Source organism: Erpetoichthys calabaricus, chromosome 17 (assembly GCF_900747795.2).
Source record: "Erpetoichthys calabaricus chromosome 17, fErpCal1.3, whole genome shotgun sequence".
Classification (NCBI taxonomy): Eukaryota; Metazoa; Chordata; class Cladistia; order Polypteriformes; family Polypteridae; genus Erpetoichthys; species Erpetoichthys calabaricus.
This window is the reverse complement of record NC_041410.2, coordinates 31566075-31589112: the sequence shown is the minus strand read 5'-3', so window position 1 is coordinate 31589112 and position 23038 is coordinate 31566075. Positions and strand designations below refer to the sequence as shown.

The window sequence follows — 23038 nt, the reverse complement described above, 5'->3', positions numbered from 1 at the left end:
AAAATAAAATATACTGGGTAACACTTTAGTTTAGGTGTGGCAAAAATAGCTCAGTTAGTCACACATTGTTATGTAACAAGGCCTTAACAAAGGCCTCCTTGGTCTAAGTAACTCTCACATAGCATTAGAAAGGTGGTTATTTATCTGCCTTGTGCCCTGTGTTGGCTGGGATTGGCTCCAGCAGACCCCCGTGACCCTGTGTTAGGATATAGCGGGTTGGAAAATGACTGACTGACTGACAGTTATGCGAGCATGTGAGGTTTTTGGAGTCTGCACATGTCCATTGTACTCATACATAGTACGCGAGCTATCTCATTTTTTCCTACTCTTTTTTGAAATACTCTGTCTCAATGTTTCAGAAATCGCCACAATTATGTTGATGAGTTGAACTAAAAAGTGCTAAGCTCAGCAACACAATCTCTGGAGACCAAGACTCCATTCTTTCTTTTGGATTTACAGTGGCCAATGATGTTAAACTCTTTCTTGAGCAGTTTAATGATGTTGGAGAATTTGAGCAAAGGAGAACTCTGTATGTGGACTAATGCGTGTAGATGCAAGTTTTTAAGAAATAAGGTTACTCATTTTGTTCCGGTTATGTTTGTGCAGGTAACCGCACTGCATGTGGACTTTGCACATTCTGTCTGCATCAGTTTTTCTCTGATTACTCTCTCTGCATCTTTCCCTGTGCTAAAGACATGCATGTAAATGATTGATTCTAAATTGGCACAGAGTGTGTGAGGACTCTGCAATGGATTGGTGTTTTGTTGAGGGTTGGGTTCTTGTTGTGGAATTATCAGCTCTGAAATTCTTTGTTGAACTACTTAATCCAATGAAATGTTAGACAGGGCCACAGAATCTCCTATTCATGTTGGGTGCGTGGCAGGAAACAATCCTGGACAGGGTGTCAGTCCATCACAAACAGTGTTGACAAAATCCATATGTAATCGCAGACTTCTTTTTTACCAAGGTTCCATTGAATTTGTCGCCTTGCCTTTTTGCCTTGACTATTGTTCAATACTCTCATCCCAATGACACTGAGTTTCTGTCAAGACCTGAAAATGAAAATCATTAAATGCTCAACAGCATGCTTGGCCTGTATAAATGCATGTCAGTCAAGAGCCTTAAAAGGCACACATGTAGCTTGTTCTGAAACCTTAATTAATCTTTGTGATCCAACTCTGTTGACCTATTTTCCAATAATATTTTAAGTCTGAGGCTCCATGCAGTTCACCAGTTCAACAACCTATTCAAATTGAAGGCTTGCCACTTCTCCATTCTATTGAAAACGTACACTTATCCAGATTGATTGTTTGACCGATTGCTCAAATATCTTAGCCTAGTCATTCACTCCAATTTAAAATTATTTATTGCCACGAATTTTCTTTATGGTAAATATAAGAACTGCATTTATCCGCCTGCTACTGACAGTAGTTTGCTCTCTTCGCTAAGTGTCTCCTAATATAAAAACTATCAACAGCCTGTGTAAAAATGAGAAACCACTGAAACCCTGTTACCTTCAATGCTGAATCACCAGAACTGATAATATTCTTAGAAGAGATTTATCAGAGGTATTAGTCATACATTGTGGTCCTTGTAATAAGTGTGTGTCAAAGACATCTCTTTACTGGGACCTAACCTGTTCAGTACATTGGGATTAATAAAGTATCTATCTATCTATCTATCTATCTATCTATCTATCTATCTATCTATCTATCTATCTATCTATCTATCTATCTATCTATCTATCTATCTATCTATCTATCTATCTATCTATCTATATAGTTGATTATTTTCCTCCTTCTTGTTTTTCTTTTTGTTATTTCAGGGCAGATTAATTGTGGTTGAATAATATAACAGGGAGCAGCACGGTGGCACAGTGGTAGCGCTGCTACCTCACAGTTAGGAGACCTGGGTTCGCTTCCCGGGTCCTCCCTGCGTGGAGTTTACATGTTCTCCCCGTGTCTGCGTGGGTTTTCTCCGGGTGCTCCGGTTTCCTCACACAGTCCAAAGACAGGCAGGTTAGGTGGATTGGTGATCCTAAATTGTCCCTAGTGCTTGGTGTGTGTGTGCCCTGTGGTGGGCTGGTGCCCTGCCTGGGATTGGCTCCAGCAGACCCCCATGACCCTGTAGTTAGGATATAGCGGGTTGTATAATGGATGGATGGTTAATATAACAGGGAAAGGCTTAGGTTCAACATATTCCTTAAAATGGTTCACTAAGTATATTTATTATTTTGATTATTATTATTAATATTTAATATACTCAACCTTTCTCATCTAAAGATCTCTGAAGCCGTTTTAGTAGTCCTGCAGAGGTTTGGCTGTGCAGTATATCTACAGTACTGTACTGCTCTGAAGCTCTTAGCACAATTATGTATTGTTCATAATGCTTTTCAGGCTAGAAATTTCATTAGGAAGAATTAAAATGAGTCAATAATATGAATTACAAGAGAGGAAATTCAGTGGTTCAAATAACCAAATGGAACATTCATTCAGGACTATAGATTTACACCGCAGCTCTATACAAATTACTGAATGAGACTTCTGATCATCACTTGGTTTTGAATAAGACATCAGAATGACCAATGTTAAAATATAACAGGCAGACATGACCTTCTATTAATCAATCAGGTCTCATGGTCAGAACCAGCTGAGCCCAGTGTGTTTAGTAGGCTTTACTGTATGGGCTGCTCTTCAAACCCACAATATTAACATGTAGGAAGGAGACTGATTTCTAGCTCTCCACCTCTTATTTCAAAAATGAGTTCCTTTATGAATAGAAAGGAAACTCTTAACCTCCAGTCTGCATGAGATACAAGAGAGAAAACTCTTTATTGCCTGTACTGCAAGTATATTTTTTGGAATTTATTACACATGAATAGTAGCTCAGCCATAATGGACTTTGAGGTAAGACTAAAGCTAGAGTATTTTTAAAAGATTTTCTTGATTTAGAAACATTTTTCATCTCTTATTTGTGGCTGTGTGGTTATCTCTGTTACTTGCTTTGTTAGACCCTGCACTGTGGCAGTCTTCTGATCAGACCTTCTGACAGAGGCAGAGTAAAGGCAGGCATGGCTGTATAATTAAATATATATAAAGGGGCAAGTGAGTGGAGAATGAAATGAAGATTATTATTGTTATTATTTTATATTTGAGCCTGCATTAAGGATACAATGGTCAAAACGTAAGCAGCTAAAAAGAAGCTGTCAAAAATGAAAATGAAAAAAGTATAGTGAAAGTGTATTGCCAAATATATTTTTACCAGAATCAGTATGCTGAATAAAACTCACTTTGTGAACTGTGTGCACATCTCTATATCTTCTCAGCATACTAATAGCCTTATTTCCCTTTCATGCGTTCTTCGTGACAGTTCTTACTTTCTGGCTTCTTGGTCATTTTTGTTGCTCATACATCTCATTTGAGTAGTGAGAAAAGTGCTATATAAATGCAAAGAATTATTATTATTATTATCATCACAGAACCATGGGGCTTCTGCATCAGTGACTGTACAATGGGTAAAGGTTGTGAGGTTTTTGCTTGTAGTTCTGGTAGAGACATCATTGTCTAACCATGTAATTACTTTCTTTAGTATATTTAGGTATACCCTTGGATCCTGGTTTTTCCTTTGGGTCGATGTGGGTTATCAAAGTTGTCTTTGCCTAGGCTTTGCCTGCTGAGAATATGGCTGACATTTTTTAATTCGCCAATGCATTGGCGTGATGCAGTGTCACATTCATGGCATCAACATTCAGATATGAAGCTGTGCTGTAAAATCTATTTTTCCAGCAAATACGCACATGTTAAGAACCTAACAAAATAAGATTAAGATGGTAAGGACAAAAATGGACTGCATGGAAGAATGGTAATTGGGTGAAGTAGAAAGGAGTTTTGTTCATAGTTTATTATTGCTGCACATTTTTCATGAGGGTATATGATCCATACTTCCATTGTAAAGAAAAAAAAAACAAATTAATAATCTTTTTTTTTCTACTGAATATATGAACATAAGAGTATAATTTAACCAGTCCTGGGTACCACCGTAACTCAGGTGGTATGCTTCTGCCTCACCTCCAATTGCCTGAGTTTAAATCCTAGTCAGTTTACAATCCCTCTGTGTTCGTGTAGATTTTAATGATGTTCCATTTGTAAAAGATTTCAAAAAAACATTCATGTTTAGCTGGAAACTCTAAATTGTCATACATATGTCAAAGAGAGCATGACATGAAATGGACGGACATTACATGAAGGGTAGATATACCCTCCTTTAGTTATAAATCTTTTATTTGTATTCACAGCTAAAAGTTAAATTCTTCCACCTAAGTCCAAACTAATACTATAGAGAAAAATTCTTTAAATCAACATCTGATGAAGGCACAAGGAAGCAGCATATCACCAACCGAATTAGAGGCTCCAGACCAATGGAGTGAAAAAAGGAAAATCAGCACACAGTTGTTGGTGGGCACCTTGATCCCAAACAGCTCTGTTAGCTGATGCCAGGTCCTTGGTTCTGAATAGATTCAGAAAATGGATGAATGAATGCTCAGGCACCTGGGACACTAGAATGGATCAGACAGCTTTGAAATGATACCAACATGGCTTACCATGCAAAAGAGATATAGCATCTTTACAGGTTTTAATCTACACGCCCATCTTCATAAATTATCACACATTCTGCAAAAATACGGTTCAACATACAATGACAATGTGATAGACAAAGTGTTAAATGAGACGTGTTAATCTCAGTATTACAAACCAATGTTTTCTCTCTCTGTTTCCAGTATACTGCAGGTTAGAGAGTATTATGTTGTTTTCTCCCTCGTTAAAATATCAACTGTTCTGCAGATTCCACAATATAATGTTACATTCGGTTTCCACTCTTACGAAAATACTGAGTGTTCAATATAAGATGGATGCATATAATAATAGATTTGAGACTCGTATATTAATAAAGCATCTGGTCCACACCTCTCTTTTAAAGATTATCTCATAGAATGACATTTCCTCCATTGTATACATAGACATTACTAAAAGCAACTTCCTACCCCTCCTCCTTTACCTGTCACAGATACTTTACTGCAAAACAGTACCACAGAAATACAAATATGTCAACACTTTAACAATGCTTACATAACAATGCACATCTAAATGCATTGGACCAATATTGGTGGATCAGGATCTGAAGATGAGTGATTATTTATGTCTTCACTCGACCCTAGACATTGGATATTAATACACAAATATACTTTGAGCATTTCTCGTTCAACTTAGAATTAGAATTAAACTAGAATAAAGCATTATGTGTGAGAAATGTCTAGCAGAGTCTGCTTGCCTTAGCCACATGTTTTGGGGTATTCTTGTCTTATACACTACTGACCAAATATCTTAAGCCAACTATAGAAAACACTAGGAGTCACCATTGATCTTCACCCTCTAATAGTCCCTTTTTGGTGTAATTCCAGATGGAAAGCAATTAGGTTATAAACAAATTATTATAACATTTGTTACTTTACTAGAACCCCAATCCATTTATTTAACAACAGGAACAAGATGTGCAATACTGAGAACAATTACAAAAATTAAATTCACTTGATGGGGCTACGGAGCCAGATTTTTCATTGTTTGGCACCATCCTAGCACCTTCTTCTCAGCTAGATGACTTTCAACTAAGTTCTGATCACAGTCAATGGTATTAAACTCTCTGACTGACTTATTGACCTGTGACTTTCCCAGTTTTACCACATTTTTATAACTTATTTGATTCTGTATTCAAGGCTGGCTCTAAGGGGGACACTAAAACCCCTCTTTGAGATTACCTGCCACTTTCCAGAGATGTGCACCTGCCATGCACATTTATCAGTTTCATATGTGATCGTGAGGGTGCCCATCTCCAAGGTGAACCATCTCTCCTCTTTGGTATCCGTCAATAAGGGCGCGCACATAAAGGCGACCTTCAAAAGGGCGACCTCAATTGGGCGCGGCGAATAAAAGTGCACATAAATAAAAGTGATCTTCAAAAGGGCGACCTCAATTGAGCGCCAAATAAAGGCGCGCGCAAATAAAGGAGCGCTTCAAAAGGATGACCTCAATTGAGCGCCGAATAACTGCGCGCATAAATAAAGGAGTGCTTCAAAAGGGTGACGTCAATTGGGTGCAGAGAATAAAGGCAGACGCAACAAAATTATTACAGAAAATTTATTAGATAAAGGCAATGATTGAACGTATAAAAAGGTGAAAGCAAGAATATTAAAACATCCAATTAATTAATGCATGAACTTCTAACGAACTACTTCTAACGAACTATTTCTAAAGCTCTCTATATTTCGTTGTTTTCAAAATTACAGAAAATTAGATTAAGGTAATGACTGAATGTATAAAAAGGTGAAAGCAAGTTACACTTGAAGCTGTAGATTATGTGCAATGCCATGTATATATATTCGAGATGTGGTCTATTAGCATAATCAAGGACAATTAATTTAATTCGCTCCGAAGGTCATCCTTTTGAAGCGCTCCTTTATTTGCGCGCGCATTTATTCGGCGCTCAATTGAGGTCGTTCTTTTGAAGCTCGCCTTTATTTACGCGCGCCTTTATTCGGCGCTCAATTGAGGTCGCCCTTTTGAAGATCGCTTTTATTTATGTGCGCTTTTATTCTCCGCGGCCAATTGAGGTCGCCCTTTTGAAGGTCGCCTTTTTGTGCGCGCCCTTATTGAATAGAACCCTCCTCTTTCATTGATTTCATTTATGGATCCAACCACACTGATGTAAATACAGACACTCTTTTGGATGTTTCTTTTTGGGTGCTTGCAACCAACACTGCCTGGGGGTGCGCAGTGTGCTCTTGAGCCGGTCCTGTCTGTACTGTTTGAGTGGACTTAGCCAGTTGGAATGGGACCAATGTATTGTGTTAAACTGTATTTAGAAAAACAAAAAAAAAAGAATGCATATTATTTATGGCTATTCTTATAACACTGAAAGTACACCCTTTTCTAATTTTTTATTTATTTTTTACATTTTTTAGCTGATTTTTTAGTGGAGTAGTGGCTCTGAGGCTGGGGATCTGCACTGGCAATTGGAAGGTTGCTGGTTCGAATCCCGTAAATGCCAAAAGGAACTCTGCTCTGTTGGGCCCTTGAGCAAGGTCCTAAACCTGCAATTGCTCCGTCCTGGGTATGACGTTAATCTGCATCCAGCCCTGCAGGTAGACCTTCCAACCTGTAGGGAAAAACCTAGGGGTTGGTGGCAGAATTGGCACTCTGGCCACCATAAGAAACCTCACACTGGTTCCACTCCATCTGAACTGGTGTGGTGCTGAGTTGTCACCCATTGCATGGCTGCACTCAGGTCCTAATCTGGATCCTGAGTTGGTTTGTCGTGTGGTGGGTGCGACAATGTGCTGTATCAGTGTGTGATCCTAACTTCTCTCTCTCTCTTGATCATCGAAGTATATTGAATTTAGATCTTTTTTGTACATAAAGTAAAAAAAAATCTCATAGCCCTGGTGGAGGCTGCGGGTTTTTATTTCTAGCAATTTCACCATTAGTGCATTATCCTTACTTTTAATTTTCTTTGTTTAATGACCTGTCCTTTTTCATCCTTTAATTTGAAGAAATTCAGTTGTATTTGTATATTTCCCCTAACTGTAATGGCTTACATTTCTTTTGCCGTTTTGTTAATTCACACTTTTCTGCCGAGTTTGCTTCCTTAATCATATACAAATGTTGCCGCACTGAATGCTAAAGGGGACCAGTGACTTCAGTGTCAACTTCACGTATTTGCTCTTTTGTAAAAAGTACATTTCTTAATAAGCAGACAAGTAAAAATGGCAGCAAAGTAACTGCTCCTCCTTAGCATTGCATGTTGTTTGTACCCGTATCTGCACTGCTCATTGCTAATCACAAGCATTCAAATTCAATTAATGGAGTAAACTCTAAAGAAAAGGGAAATCTAATGAAAAAAAAAACAAGGAAAGCCTTCAAACTGTGTTAAAGAATAGAAAACATTCAATTATTTCCTAAGAAATATTTCTATTGCCAGGTAGCCAAACAATGAGATCATATACAAAAGTAAGAATGATGCATTGAATGTGAAATTGGTTGGAATAAAAACGTACCGCTATGGGGATCCCCCTCAACTGAACTTCAAAACCACTGATTTAACCGGTTAAAGTTTTGCTATTCAGAAAAAGAGAATTTTGTCCCAAAAATGATAAGAAATTCAGGATTCAATAGCAATGTAGATGTTTATGCTCATTGAGTGCCTCTGATTTTTTGAGAGTTTTGATGAGTCAGCACAATATGTTAGTGTAGAATGTCCACTAAAAGAAGCCACACTGGATTTTGTATTATTATCTGGGATCATTAGGGCCATTAACATTTGTACAGTTCATGGGGTTCATGGTGCAACATAGAGAAATCAGCTAAACAACTTCACTTCACAATCAGACATAAATTCTTTTTATAGAGGTTGTATACCAACAACATCTAAAGAAATTGTCTAGTGATACCCAAGTATACATTTAAATGACAATGTCAACATGAAATAAACATATTTATTTACTATTAGTCTCAAAATGCAAATTGAACCAATCCTACAATATATGACGGATAACATGCAGCTCTGCTACATGATAAGTTCACTCATTTCACACATGTACAAAACATTAAAGTCATCCACTGATGTAATTGGAAGAACATTTTGAGTCACTGCTCCTGATGCAGAACAACTTGAATTACTTCTTAGCCCCAAGACGTCAGCTGGGTACAGATGGGTAGGCCACAGCTTCTCGGTTCTCTTTTTTACCAGAGCAATGTCTTCATAGTTACGTCCATCTTTATTTACATGTTTCTACTCCTGCATTCTCTGATTCATTAAGGTTACTCTTGTACCCATGACTATTTCATTGTGAACGTCACATTTAGGTAAATTATAGACTTAACATTCATTTTCAGATATTGATGACTCCTTAAATCTTTATATTTCAAGGTATTTGTTTCCCTTGACGAGAATTAGGATTTCAATAGGGGCCATATTATATAACATTCTCTTACAGTGGAACACAGCCTATCCTGGCAGCAATGGGTGCAAGGCAGCAACCACTCTTCAAAAAGAGCTTCTGCAAATTTTAATATGTTAATTTTAATCTTCCTTCTTGGCTAACAGCTTTAAAAATAACAGCACAGATTCTAAAAGACGTAACACACAACAAAAATTGACTGACACAACAATGGCGTGGTGGCGCACGGATTGCAAGACTCTGTCCGAATGTTTTATTTTCTCCTGCCATCTGCATGGGTACTTCAGTTCTCTTTTCACCTCTCAGATCATCAGGCTAGATAAATGGACAATTCTAAACTTGCACATATGAACGAGAGTTGGTGCGCACAAGTGTAATTTATGATGAGCCGAAAGACCATCCAGACTGGATTCTAGTCATGAAAGCGAGGCCGCAGGTGTGTGCCACTCTATAACCATATAATAGAAAAAAACATGTAATGGGTACTTGGAATTTGGTCATAGTTATTATAAAGTTAAAGATGGCCTAAAAGAGAACATCATCAATGTAATGTGCCTCCAGAATAGCTTGTATGCACTGTTATTTAGACTTTTAACAAACATATACTGAAATAAGCAGATGTTTAATAAGGAAGGATGGTTGGGTGGGTGACAGGGTTGTTTTCTTCCTTCTGCACAATGTTATAGGGGTAGGCTTCAGCCTCCTAAGCCCAGAGACTGGTTCTGAAAGTGTATGGCTGGATTAAATTTAATTTGATTCAGTCAGTCAGTCATTGTCCAACCCGCTAAATCCTAGCACAGGGTCACGGGGGTCTGCTGGAGCCAATCCCAGCCAACACAGGGCGCAAGGCAGGAACAAATCCTGGGCAGGGTACCAGCCCACCGCTGGACACACACACACACACACACACCAAGCACACACTAGAGACAATTTAGGATCGCCAATGCACCTAACCTGCATGTCTTTGGACTGTGGGAGGAAACCAGAGCACTCGGAGGAAACACACACAGACACGGGGAGAACATGCAAACTCCACACAGGGAGTACCTGGGAAGCGAACCCGGGTCTCCTTACTGTGCGGCAGCAGTGCTACAGCTGCGCCACCGTGCTGCCCTAATTAGATTAATTTTATTATAATAACAGAATTTACTTCATTTGCCATTTGCAAATTCTGGTATACAGAATTTATTTTTCACATACCCCATCGTATTCAAGAGTTTTAGGGTCAGAGCGTAGGGTTAGCTATTTGTACAGCACCCCTGGAGTAATTGCAGGGTCTTGTTCAAGGGCCCAACAGAGTAGCATTTCTTCTGCCACTGCCAGGATTTGAACCGACAACCTTCAAGTTCTCAGTCCAGATCTTTTAGGCATAGAGCCACCACTTTACTTTTCCCCACTGAAGTAATTATACCTGATTCAGAGTGATGCCATCTAAAAGATTACTTTATTATTTAAAAAGGGCCCAAAATTAAATATCAAAACATGAAGTTCCATATATGTGGCTACATTTTTGCTCCTAAACTTCAAAGTTCAATTTCAAATTTATTGTCATGTGTAGATAATACTTTGAAACTTTTGCTTGCATGTCTCCGACCAACTATTGAGGTAGCACAATACAAATAACAGACCACTAATACATCATACATGAAAGGTAACATCAGATGATAGATATAAAAAATAGCCATCCATTTTACAAATCACAGTTCTTCCATTACGAGTTGTGGTAGTTGAAAGTCTTCCAGAAACTCGATTCCGTTGTACTGTAGATGTCTTTGAAAGTAAAGCAGAATGAAGTGTGCCTAAATAAAGACACAATATTCTTTCATTTATACATTTCTTATTCCGACAGATAGCAGATGTTTCTTGTAAGAAAAAGTATTTTATTTGAAATTAGACTAAATAATTATAAGCAAGTGGTTAGTTAGCCAGGACCAAAAAAATCATATTTCTCTTTAAAGGCATTCTGATAAACAAAGCAAAAATGAAATCTGAAGAAAACAAAAGGTAAATAACTAAAACTGATTATCTTGCATAAAAATAAAACATATACTGCCCGGCAGGAATTATTTTTAACAAAGACAGCATGATAAAGCCATAGTCATAGTTTAAAAGGTTAGAGAACTTTGTCAACATATCCTGTGTGAATTTGTTTCTTTTGAAGTTAAAGTGTATAAACTAATTGACTTGTTGATGTAATGATAGTAGTGACTGTTGTTCTCACCTCACACTATTAACAAGAACAATGAAAAATATGTTGTGGATGAGGTGATCAGGTGAAATGCTGAATTATTTTAAAAGGATGTTCAGTTGTGAATTCCTGCAAAATAGTACCATTTGGGTGTTTTGGTTTTTAATTGATCTTTTACTCAGTTGTCTGACCTGCTTGTTCTACTGAAGATGAGCTAAACACACTACACCGTGGCTCTCAAAACTCTTTCCCTGGGTTCCTTGCCTAGATGTAGCATATAAACCCTCCTGCTGCTCAGTGGTTTTCCCAAAAAAATTGCTGAAACCGTGGAAGAGTACTGAAAGACTGCTCCATTCTGTTTCATGTGTTTAAATAGGGTAGATGGAGAGCAGCTCCACCTTTGTGTCTTTCTTTCTAAACAAGGACTAAATATAGAGATGTTGTGAGGAGTGTGCGACTCCTCGATTAATTCTTTGGAGCTCCCACGAATGCCTGAGATCAAAACTGTGGTGGTCCCCAAAATTCAATTTTTAAAACATGTTGTGGTGTTCCAAATCATTCTGTGTCCATTATGTGGGTTGCAAAAAAGCATTATGGCAACTAGCAGACAGCTTGAGGTAAATGCCTAAGTGGCAGCTGTCTGTCTGGCAGGAAAGGGAAGTGTGTGCTTTGACAAGCCTTGAGAAGCACGAGAAATGGGGCAGAGGCTTTTAGAGAAAAGGTATAAATAGGAGCCCTTACAGACTGCCTTTGTTGTTAAGGTTATGACATTGTTAAGCATTTATTGTGTATTTAATATTGTTTTTCTCGGATTGCCTTTGGCATTTTTGTTAATATCAAAAAGGAATTCTGTATGATTATTTTGATCTTATTAAGGCTCTGGATTTATGTACACTTTTATTATAATAATACCATTTTTAATTTATTTATGGGTGTCGCCATTTTGATGTTCCCTGACACAGTTTGCTGGGGGGGGGTGAAGTCCAGGAAGTCACACCATGCGACGTCATCAGTATGATTTCTAAAATGTCACTGCATGTCTATCTTCATTAGAGAGTATGAATATTCAGAACAGCATTGTCTGTTATTAAGAGTATTTCTGGCTTCAAAAGATTAGCGATATATTTTTGATTTTGGCTTGTTCTATTTTTGTCAACAGTTTATTTTGAATTTGCAGTTAGCAATTTTGCTTTGGCATTTTGACTTATGATTCATCTAATAATCCATCTACACACGCTTTACAAATTATTAGAAACAGTATTCTAATACTTTGCTCTCAAAATGGCCTCCGTTCTTTGTGGCATGGATTGCACAAGATTTTACACACTCATGCTGCAAATCCACCAAACTTTCATATTCCAAATGTCTTCTATTGGATTCAGATCCATTGACTAGGAAGGCCACTGAAGAACACTGACCTTATTGTCATGTTCAGGAAATCAGTTTGAGATGACTTTTACTTAATGACATGGTGCATTATCATGCTGTAAGTAGCCATTAGGAGATGGGTAAATTGTAGCCATGAAGGGATGAACATGATCAGCAAAAATATTTAAATAGGCCATGGCATTCAGGAAATGATTGATTGGTATTAATGGGCCCAAAGTGTGCCAAGAAAGCTTTTCCCACACTATTACACCACCCACAGCCTGGACTGTTGACACAAGGCATGTTGGGTGCATAGCTTATTGCTGTTGACGCGAAATTCTGCCTCTGCAATTGTGTGCCTCAGCAGAAATCGAGATTTATCAGACAAGACTACGTTTTTTCAGTTTTCAGCTGTCCTGTTTTGGTGAGCCTGTACCCACTGCAGCCTCTACTTTCTGTTCTTAGATAACAGGCATGAAACCTGACATGGTCTTCTGTTGTTGTAGCCCACCTGCCCCAAGGTTCAACGTGTTGCACATTCTGAGATGCTTTTCTGCTCACCACAGTTGTTCAGAGTGGTTATTTGAGCTTCTGTTTCCTTTTTGTCAGCTCAAACCAGTCTGACTATTTTCTTCTGATGTCTCTCATCAACTAGGTGTTTCTGTCCACAGAGCTGCCTCTCACTGGTTGATTTTGGTGCCTCGCACCGTTCTGAGTAAACTGTAGAGACTGTTGCACCTGAAAATCCCAAGAGAGCAGCAGTTACAGAAATAATCAAACCAGCCCATCAGGTACCAGTAATCATGTAACAATTGAAATCACTGAGATCACAGTTTGTCAACACTGACAGTATGGCTGTGAATACAATTGGAAATTTGAATAGCAGAACTAGCAGACAATTGAATGAACCAGTAAATAAAGCAGTGAGGAGCAAAATGGGCCAAGGTCAAAACCAAAATTTCAGTAGTGTGATCGACAAAGCCTTATACACATGATAAAAACCAAAAGATTTTCAGCGTCCATTATCTTACAGTTTTGGAAAGTATTTCATTTTTATTGATCAAAACACTTGACATTTGCATTACTGCAACATCACCTTAAATAATGTCTGCAATAACAACATCACATGCAGGATTGTGGTCAGACATATGCCAAGCTATGAGTTTTGTTGCAAACAACAATGAAAATGGAGACAAGCATGCACGAAAAATGGTGCTCTGATGACATCAAAACAAAAATATATAATGTGGCAAAAAGGTAATATATATGGGCACCCGACCCGGCACACAGAGACCTGGAGGCATGCGTAAAAATAAAAGGAATTTATTTTTCTTCAGCTGGGGAGGCACGTCTTCCCCGTTTCCCCAAACCACAGCACAGTCCCACAAGCACAAAGTAAACACAAAAGCAAACAAAAAGCACACTGGTCTTCACCACCACTCCTCCCGGCAGCGTTGTCCTCCTCCTCCCGACTCTGGCTCTCGGAGTGGTGGCCACGGAGCCCAACAAGGATGAGCTCTGAAGTCCCATGCCTGTGGCCCTGATGCAACCCAGGGGGGCTGCCACCAAGCGTTCCGAATGGAAGTAGTGTGTAGTCTATGGTGACCAAGTATCGAAGGGGCATCCCAGCCCCGGCCATCCGCCACAATATATATATATATATAATATAAAAAAATCTTGGATCGAGATGTGATCATCTCAGAGAGACACTCTGAAGTCCCGCGAGACTACTTGCACATCATGCCCTACTTACAAACAATTTCTTGTAGATACTTTAATGTCCCATGAGACAAGGAAGTGAGACAAAAGGACAGCTGCTGTACAGGCTTTTAAATGATCGATGCGCAGTGCGACCTGCAGATCACACAGCACGGCAGCAGAAGCTGCTGGCTTGGGGGAGGGCGAGCGAAGCGAAGCCCCCTAGTATGTTCCCTTTGGTAAACAGTGAATTCCATCAACCTTGTTCTTCAATTGATATTGAAGAGTGTGATGACAGATATCACAAAATGACAGAGATTGCTGATATTGTGATACCGACAGTATTCACATTGCAAGGGAGCACTTCTTTCTACTTGAAGTGATGTGCTTCTGAATGCAGTGCTAATAACTATTGTAACTAGAGCAGCAGTTCTGGTCTGTGCCAAATTGGCAATTTGCTTCATGCAAGTGCCTGATTAGTTATCCTTTTTAGTGCTACAAACACAGCAGCTAAGTTTAAATGTCTAATAAAATGTACCTTTTCCATGTTATGCTGTTCTGAAGCAGAAGGAAGTCTGGCTTTTGTTTGCAGATTGCATGAGAGTAATTTATTGCATGAGAGTAAGATTTCAATGTTTATCCAACACTTGAGTGCTAATAGGATACAGAAATTACCACTGGGTATTTTGCATGCTTCTTCTACGAGAAAGAGTTCAAAATATCACAACTGGGTTTTGTTTCCAAAGAAAATATACACAGGGTGGTATCACAAAAAAGAAAACACAAATACTCTAGGGAAATATCTTTGACCCCTCAGTGGCTGTAGATGTATTTTGTTACTCAAGCAACTGTCCTGCTGTCTCTCTTTTTAAAGGGACACCATTTTTCCTCTTCACTCTAAGATCATGTAGTACCAATTTGTGGCCTTTAAGTTTTATGACATTCCTTCATTCATCAAGGAAGTACATTTGCTCTTCCCCAATGCTGGTGCTTAAAGTCCCAAAAGCTTTGTGAGCTTTTTCCGACCCAATGGGGTCTTCCTCTCTCAATGAATCTCCACTGGTTCCTCTGAGGGCGTCACTCTCTTTTTATGTGATGCCCTTGAGATTCCAGTTTCAGAGTGAACACATCACATAGACTACTGCCCCAAACTGGTCACTGTACGATCTCAGCCAGAGTGGGTCTCAGTTTCCTCTTAAGAATCTCCCCTTCTGTGAAACTCTTCTTTGCTTTTTGGGTGAAGTGACTTCTTAACTAACATGAAACATTAATCTAATATTTGGCAGACACTTTTATTTAAAGTGACTTACAGGATTAGGATACTTTATCATTATTTTCAGGTCTTTTTTTTGCTCTTCAAATAGATGTAGGAGAAGTAGATTGAGCCATCATGTTACATATTAACTTGTCAGTGGCAAAACAGTCTTCTAGATTTTATGATTATAAGATTGTCTAATTTATTGAGTGAAACAGTGACACAAACAAAGTACATTTTTCATCTCTATGTAAAAACCTTTTTAATGACATAATTACTTCTTTGTCTTTGTTTAGAGCACTGATAAGATTACCTTTGACATCTTAGAAAGTGACGTGTGGTCTCTGTCAGATGGAAACTACAGCTACAACTACAGTGACAATGACAGCGATACGTGTTGTGTAGGACAAGTGTGCAGCCCACAAGACATTATGAAGTTCACCACATTCTTCTTGCCTACCTTTTACACCATGATCTTCATTTTGGGCATTCTGGGAAATGGCTTGGTGATTGCTGTTCTTCTCCATTTCAAGCGCTCCTGGAATGTCACAGACACGTTCATTCTACACCTTGCAGTGGCTGACACCTTACTTGTGGTGACCCTTCCCTTCTGGGCAGTAGAAGCTGTACAAGGCTGGGTATTTGGAACACCATTCTGCAAAATTGTTGGTGCAACATTTCAGGTAAATATTCCACATTTAAGTTCTAAACAAAATTTGCTGTATAGAAATACTCTTGAATAAAACTGTAACTTAGAAAGGAGAATGGAATCAGGCTCCTGCTGTACAAAAATACATCATTACAATTCATCCACTCATCCCAAAATAGTGCATTATAAAATCATTATAAAGGACTTCAACAGATGTTAAGAAAGAATGTAATGTGCCATTAATAGATTGAAACAGCAATTAACATAGCATCTATGCCTTTCAGATGTGTTAGAAAATAATCCATGAAGGCATTGGAAGAAATGTAAATTAGAGAGGTATGCGTGGAGCTGGGAATCCTTCAGATATGTGCATTATATTATGTATATTGCCGTCTCCTATTCTTATGCTATTACCCCAACATAAAACTGTGTAAAAGAGCACACTTCAACCACAGACTAGTAGAACATGCAGTGCCTATAAAAATGTTTTCACCCACTTGGAAGTTTCATATTTTATTGTCATTTAATATTGAATTACAATGGATTTAATTTGGCTTTTTTGACACTGATCAACAGAAATATCCGCTTTAATTTATTGTCAAAGTGAAACCAGATCTCTGAACAGTGATCCAAATTAACTACGAACATTAAACATGAAAATAACTGGTCACACACCCATTCATCCCCTTTACTATGACAGGCCTAAATCATCACTGGTACAGCTCATTGGTTTTAGAAGCCACATCATTAATTTAATGGAGATCACCTGTCTGGGCTTTCAATTGACTGTAGTATAAATGCACCCTCTCTTGGGTGAGTCAGCCAACTTGTGGAGAGTCAGTATGGTGGCCTAATTAACACAAAAGAACACTCCAAGCATCTCTATAAACAGGAGATTAAAAAGCAAAAGTTTGGATATGGAAACAAGAAAATATCCAAGTCACTGAATATCCCTTGGAATCCAGTGAAACCAATCATTAAGAAAAGGAAAGTGTACGGCACAGCTGTAAATCTGCCAAGAGCAGGCTGTCCACAAACACTGAGTGATCACGCAAGGAAAAGACTAGTGAGGGAGATCACCAAGAGACCTCTGATAGCTCTGAAGGAGTTACAAGCTACACTGGATGAAACTGGAAAGACTGTGCAGACAACAACTGTTATATCTTTATAGGAGAATGACCAAGAGAAAGCTACTGTTAAAAAAAATGTGCATGATATCTCTGCTAAAGTTTGTTGGAAAGCACATGGGACAATCTGAATTTAGCTGAAAGAAGGTTCTGTGGTTTGATGAGGCTAACATTGAGTTTTTTGGCCATAAGACTACCTGCAATAGTTGGTGTAATCCAAGCACTACACATTATCAAAACACACCATGCCACCGTGAGGCATGGTGATGGTACCTGAAGTTGTGGGGATGCATCTCTGCTGCAGGCCCTGGAAAGATTATGAGGGTAGAGGGAAAAATAAATGCAGCAAAATACAGTGTAATCCTAGAATAAAAACTGATGCAGTCTGCAAGAAATCTTTATCTTGTGAAAGGTTTATATTTCACCAAGACAAAGACCTCAAACATAAAGCCAAAGCTACACAGGAATGGCTTCAAAATAACAATGTTAATGTCATGGAGTGGCAGAGTTGGAGTTCAGATCGCAATCCAATTGAGAATTTGTGGCTATTCATTCACAATTCCCAAGCAACCTGACAGAGTAAAGCTGTGGACACAGACTGAAGGCTGCCATGGCTGCCAAAGGTGCATCTACTGTATTAAGCACAGACATGGAGGGGTAAATCAATTATTCTGTGATTTTTTTTATAATTAATTGAATTTATGTTGCAGAGATCTATTTTTACTTTGATGTGAAAGTCTTTTTCTGTTGTTGTGCAGTGTCAAAAAAACAAATTAAATCCACTTTGATTCAATGTTGTATAACAATAGAATGTGGAAACTTCCAAAGCAAGGTGTGGTAATGTGTCTCACTGGCATTACCAGCAATTAAATAAAATTAGTTTAGTGTCCTCTGCAGTGTTAAGAGAGAGTCATTTGTTTGGGAAAAAAGGACAAAAAAGTATAAAGAAAGGAACCTTGCATTTTTCTTTTCTTTTAGATAATGCAGAGAGATGTCTTTGATGACGTTATGTGTGCATTTTGGGGAGCGTCGCGGCGGGTCTCCTGTAGAGTGGAAAGGCGGCCTTGCCATTGACCGGCCGGGATGGCATTGTCTGTCTTCCACTCGTGCACGTGTCTCCCGCGACCTTGTAACACCAGAAGAGTGAGAAAGTGCGAAGAGCCTTAGAATTTGTTTGCCGCGGTTTAGAAAAGGGATCCCATATGGGCAGTTGTCTGGGAAGTAGCTCGGGGAAGAAAAGGAAAAAAAAATGCTTACTTTCACTTTTGGGAGAAGCGCAGTTCGCGTCTCAAAAGCTGGCACAGCTATGCACTCATGTGCGCACCAGCTGCTTGAACTTTTATACTAATTGCGAGGGTCAGGAGACACCACTTTTTGTAGATGCGTTCTCATCATTGCGTGCCCACGAAGGGATGACGTAGAACACTTTAATTGGTCGGCGCGACGGCGCTGAATACAAAAGGGAATTACGGCCTCTAGAGGGGGTCTTCTGACTAGATCTTGCTAAGAGAAAGGTACATGGTAGAACATCATCTTGAATTTACCAAGCACTACTGCTTGTGCCGTGATTATTGTAAATATTTTTTTTTGTATATATTTTGTTAAATATCTTGGAATTAACTTTGGTGGAGGTATTTATTGGGTTGTGGTTATTGGTGCACTGTTTATTTTTGTATATACACTTTTCTCTTTTTCTGTATTTTGAATATTTTTGTTTTTGGTGAATCCTGTACTATACACTGTTTGAAGGAGCAGCTTCCTGACTTGGAGCACTGTGGAGGGAGACAGATTCATACAGTGGAACCTTGGGTCACGATCATAATTCGTTAATTAACTAATTCGTTCCAAAACTCTGGTCGCAACCCGATTTGGTCGTGACCCGAAGTAAATTCCCCCATAGGATTGCATGTAAATACAATTAATCCATTCCGGACTGTACGAACTGCATGTAAATATATATTTTTTTAAGATTTTTAAGCACAAAAATAGTTAATTATACCATAGAATGCACAGTGTAATAGTAAACTAAATGTAAAAACATTGAGTAACACTGAGAAAACCTTGAGCAGAGAAGTTCAAGTTCAAGTAGGCTTTATTGTCACTTCAACCATATACAGTTAGTACACAGTGAAACGAAACAACGTTCCCCCAGGACCAAGGTGCTACATGCAACATAAATTTACAACATAAATTAACAGAAAAACTAAACTAGCTAACTAAGAGGCCTAGTTAGCTGGCTAGCAGAGACAAGACAGATTGACCTAACATGAATTACCTAACATGAATTACAGCATAAATCAACAAAAACTAACTAACTATCTAAGGAAGACTTTTTTAACCAGACAGCAGACAACAAAGTGCACGTGCAATGTGCAAACAAAAGCAACAAGTGACAGTGCGACAAAAAACACAAACGTAACATAATAATATGGTGTTGTAGTGATGAGTTGAGGTAGTGGAGAAACAGTAAACATTCCTTAGTTTAGCAGCAAAAAAAATTAGGAAGTAAAGAAGTTAGTGCAAAAAGTAAACCAGTAATGGATATTGTGCAAAAAAAGAAAGCATTTACAGGTTGGTGTGTACTAACATTGCAAGAGTTCACGCTATAGCCTTACGAACCACTCGCTGTTAACACTTTTTTTAATGAGTTTTAAGCACTGGGAAAAAAAATGAACATTTGAAAAATCCTTAATTTATACAAAAACTTACCATAAACAACCAAGAAAACTAACCTTGCATGAGTCGAGTTCTGGCATGAAGGAAGTGAGGAGGAACTGGGTGGAGAGGAGATTATAGTTTTGAGGTAAAGTCTGTGATGATGCGGGTTCGCTGCATGCTCCCATCTCACTTCCGGGAGCCCTTAAATCTGTCACCGTCGGTAATGTTACCGATGAGCACGACAGTGAGGCACTACAATGGAGCAAGGGGATGGTGCAAAAAGTGCCTAGTGTTTTTATGAAAATCAACAAAACAACAATCAAAAACAAAGTCCAAATTAAATAAAGTGCAGTGCTTTCAGAATCCTTCAATAAATAATCTCATAAAAACAGAAGTGAAGTGGAGGTTAAAATCCAATAGAAAAAAGTCTTCATTAAATACAACGAGGTTAAAACAATGCTTGAAGCAGTCTCTTTAAAAACAAGCCTGGTGCATTCTTTAACTGGTGACTCCCCCTGCAGCTGTCCTTCCTTCTACCTTCTGGTCTGGAGGCCTCCCGATCCCTGGCTTCAGTCGCGCACTCTCCAGACCAAGACTTGGCTTCCCTGGTGACCAGGACGCCCACTTCAGGGAATTCACTGCCCAAGCCTCACGACTCCCGCTGCCTTCTCGGCCTTACGCGGCCAGCCGTCCTTCTTCTGGTCACTCCAGCTCCTTGATCGCGACCGCTTCCTTCTGCCCAACCGAGTGTCAGCCAAACACCCCTGCTTGGGCTCACTGTCCAGCTGCCTGCCTGCGAGCGCTCGCTCACTTGTTCGCTCACACCGTTTTTTTCCACACTGCTTCCTGCTTACTTTCCTCACTCCGCAACCTCCGTCTTTCTTTTCTTTTTCCTCCCTTTAGCCACCTCATGCTTCTATTTATGAAGAGGATGTGACAGCTGTAGCAACCAGCAGTCCCGAGACCAATTATGGATGTGGACGGTTTCCCACCTGTACACTTAGGTTAGAAATGCACACAACCACAAATTCCCCTGGAACTGCTTCAGCCACTCAACCACCACGCCCCCTCGCTAAGCTGCAAGCACGGCGATTATTTATTTAAAACTGGCCTCTTTACATGAGCTGTGGACCCGCTATTCCACAAAGTCCCTCTGTGCGATGCACGTCTAACCGAGAACAATGTACTGTACAGGGAGAGACTGAACACGTGCGTAAATCACTGGCACGTATGAACCAGAAGGGAAATGAAATAGAGCACAAAGAGTTCACAGCGAATGCACAAGGAGAGACTGAACACGTGCGGAAATCATCGGCGTGTACGAACCGGAAGGGAAACTGGCTTGTTTGTCACCCGAGTGTGTTGTCGTGAACTGATGCAAAAGTTTGGCAAACTTTTTCGTCGTAACCTGATTTGTACGTGTTCAGAGATGTTCGTGACCCGAGGTTCCACTGTATTGGTTTTGTGTATATAAGGGTTTCATTAGTTTGTGTGCATTATTCTTTTTCATTTGGGACTTTCAGTCAGCACTATAAATACTACACTATAGACACTATTTTTGGGCTCCATTTAATTACTGTTTTTGTGTGTCCTTTGCAGTATTGGACTGTGTATTGATATATTAATTCCGCAGGACATTATTTTTGTTTTACTTTAAGTGAACCTGTAAATAAAACCTCAGTTTATTTTTCAAAAAACCCAGTCCTTTTTGTGTCTGTCTCCTTGTCTTACAACATCATCCTGGTCACGCTCGGTCCCACATACTAGACACCTAGAGTGTAGGCTGGTGACCCCAATTCCCACTACATGGGGTGTCACACAAGGTAGGTGCATATTATATATAATTAATAAATTTACTCCACAAACGAGCATTTTTAGTTTTTAATTATGGGCACACAAGACAGATGAAGCCTGGGACGAGGGCAGAACTCATTCATGAATGGGAATCGATTTATTATAAGGTACAATTACACTCACATATGCACAGTCAATTGGAAGTCACCAGTTGACTAGACATGCATATCTTTATAATAGTGGAAAACCTAAAGTACCTGGAGAAAGTATTAAATGACCACTGGAATAGTGTGGCAGCTGCATACCACACAAAGTAAATGGGCCAAGATTTATCAAGTGACCCCCATACATACTGGGACAGTGAAATTACAAATTGAGTTATTCTAAAATTTTATGACAAATCAATGCAGAAATAGCCAGAATTAAAAGGCCTCATATTCAAATTTTCATTTTATGTCTGATTTGCTTGTGGACTTCACATTTCCAGTACTCGTAAATAGTATTGCTTACATACCATATATCTGTCTAGTATACTGTATATATATACTAATTAATAAAAGGCAAAGCCCTCACTGACTGACTGACTGACTGACTGACTCACTCATCACTAATTCTGCAACTTCCCGTGTAGGTGGAAGGCTGAAATTTGGCAGGCTGATTCCTTACAGCTTACTTACAAAAGTTAGGCAGGTTTCATTTCGAAATTCAACGCGTAATGGTCATAACTGGAACCTCTTTTTTCACAATATACTGTAATGGACGGCAGCTTGATGGCTGTGGGAGGAGGAGTTGAGTGTCACGTCATCACGCCTCCCACGTAATCACGTGAAAAGACTGTGAACGCAGTAGGGAGAAGTGAAGGTGGAGCCGCAAACAGCGAAGAACAAAAAATTCATTAAAGAATTGAGAAGGGAGCGAAACAATAAGAAGCGAGCGAGTGAAGCATACAAGCATCTTCATAAGGGAAACAAAGCACGGTGTAAAACGTAAGTTTAAATTAAGTTTATAGAAACGCTCCCGCTGCGGATTGCAATAACATATTCGCGAGATAAAAGAACACAGTAGGGAGAAATGAAGGAAGAGCCGCAAACAGCGAAGAACAAAAAATTCATTAAACAATTGAGAAGGGAGCGAAACAATAAGAAGCGAGCGAGTGAAGCATACAAGCATCTTCATAAGGGAAAAAAGCACGGTGTAAAACGTAAGTTTAAATTAAGTTTATAGAAATGCTCCCGCTGCGGATTGCAATAACATATTCGTGAGATAAAAGTTTAATGAGAAGACACGAGGT

At 39.1% G+C, this 23038-nt stretch overlaps 1 protein-coding gene across 1 annotated transcript in view; it reads left to right on the top strand.

Annotated features, from left to right (window-relative positions):
- Positions 1-2788: 2788 nt before the first annotated feature.
- The window catches only part of cxcr3.1 (chemokine (C-X-C motif) receptor 3, tandem duplicate 1), a 32224-nt gene continuing 11974 nt past the window's right edge, over positions 2789-23038 (top strand). The window contains exons 1-2 of the mRNA XM_028823172.2: positions 2789-2906; positions 15816-16202. Of these exons, the coding sequence (XP_028679005.2) occupies positions 2874-2906; positions 15816-16202 (420 nt within the window). The 5' untranslated portion in view covers positions 2789-2873. The remainder of the gene's footprint in view (positions 2907-15815; positions 16203-23038) is intronic.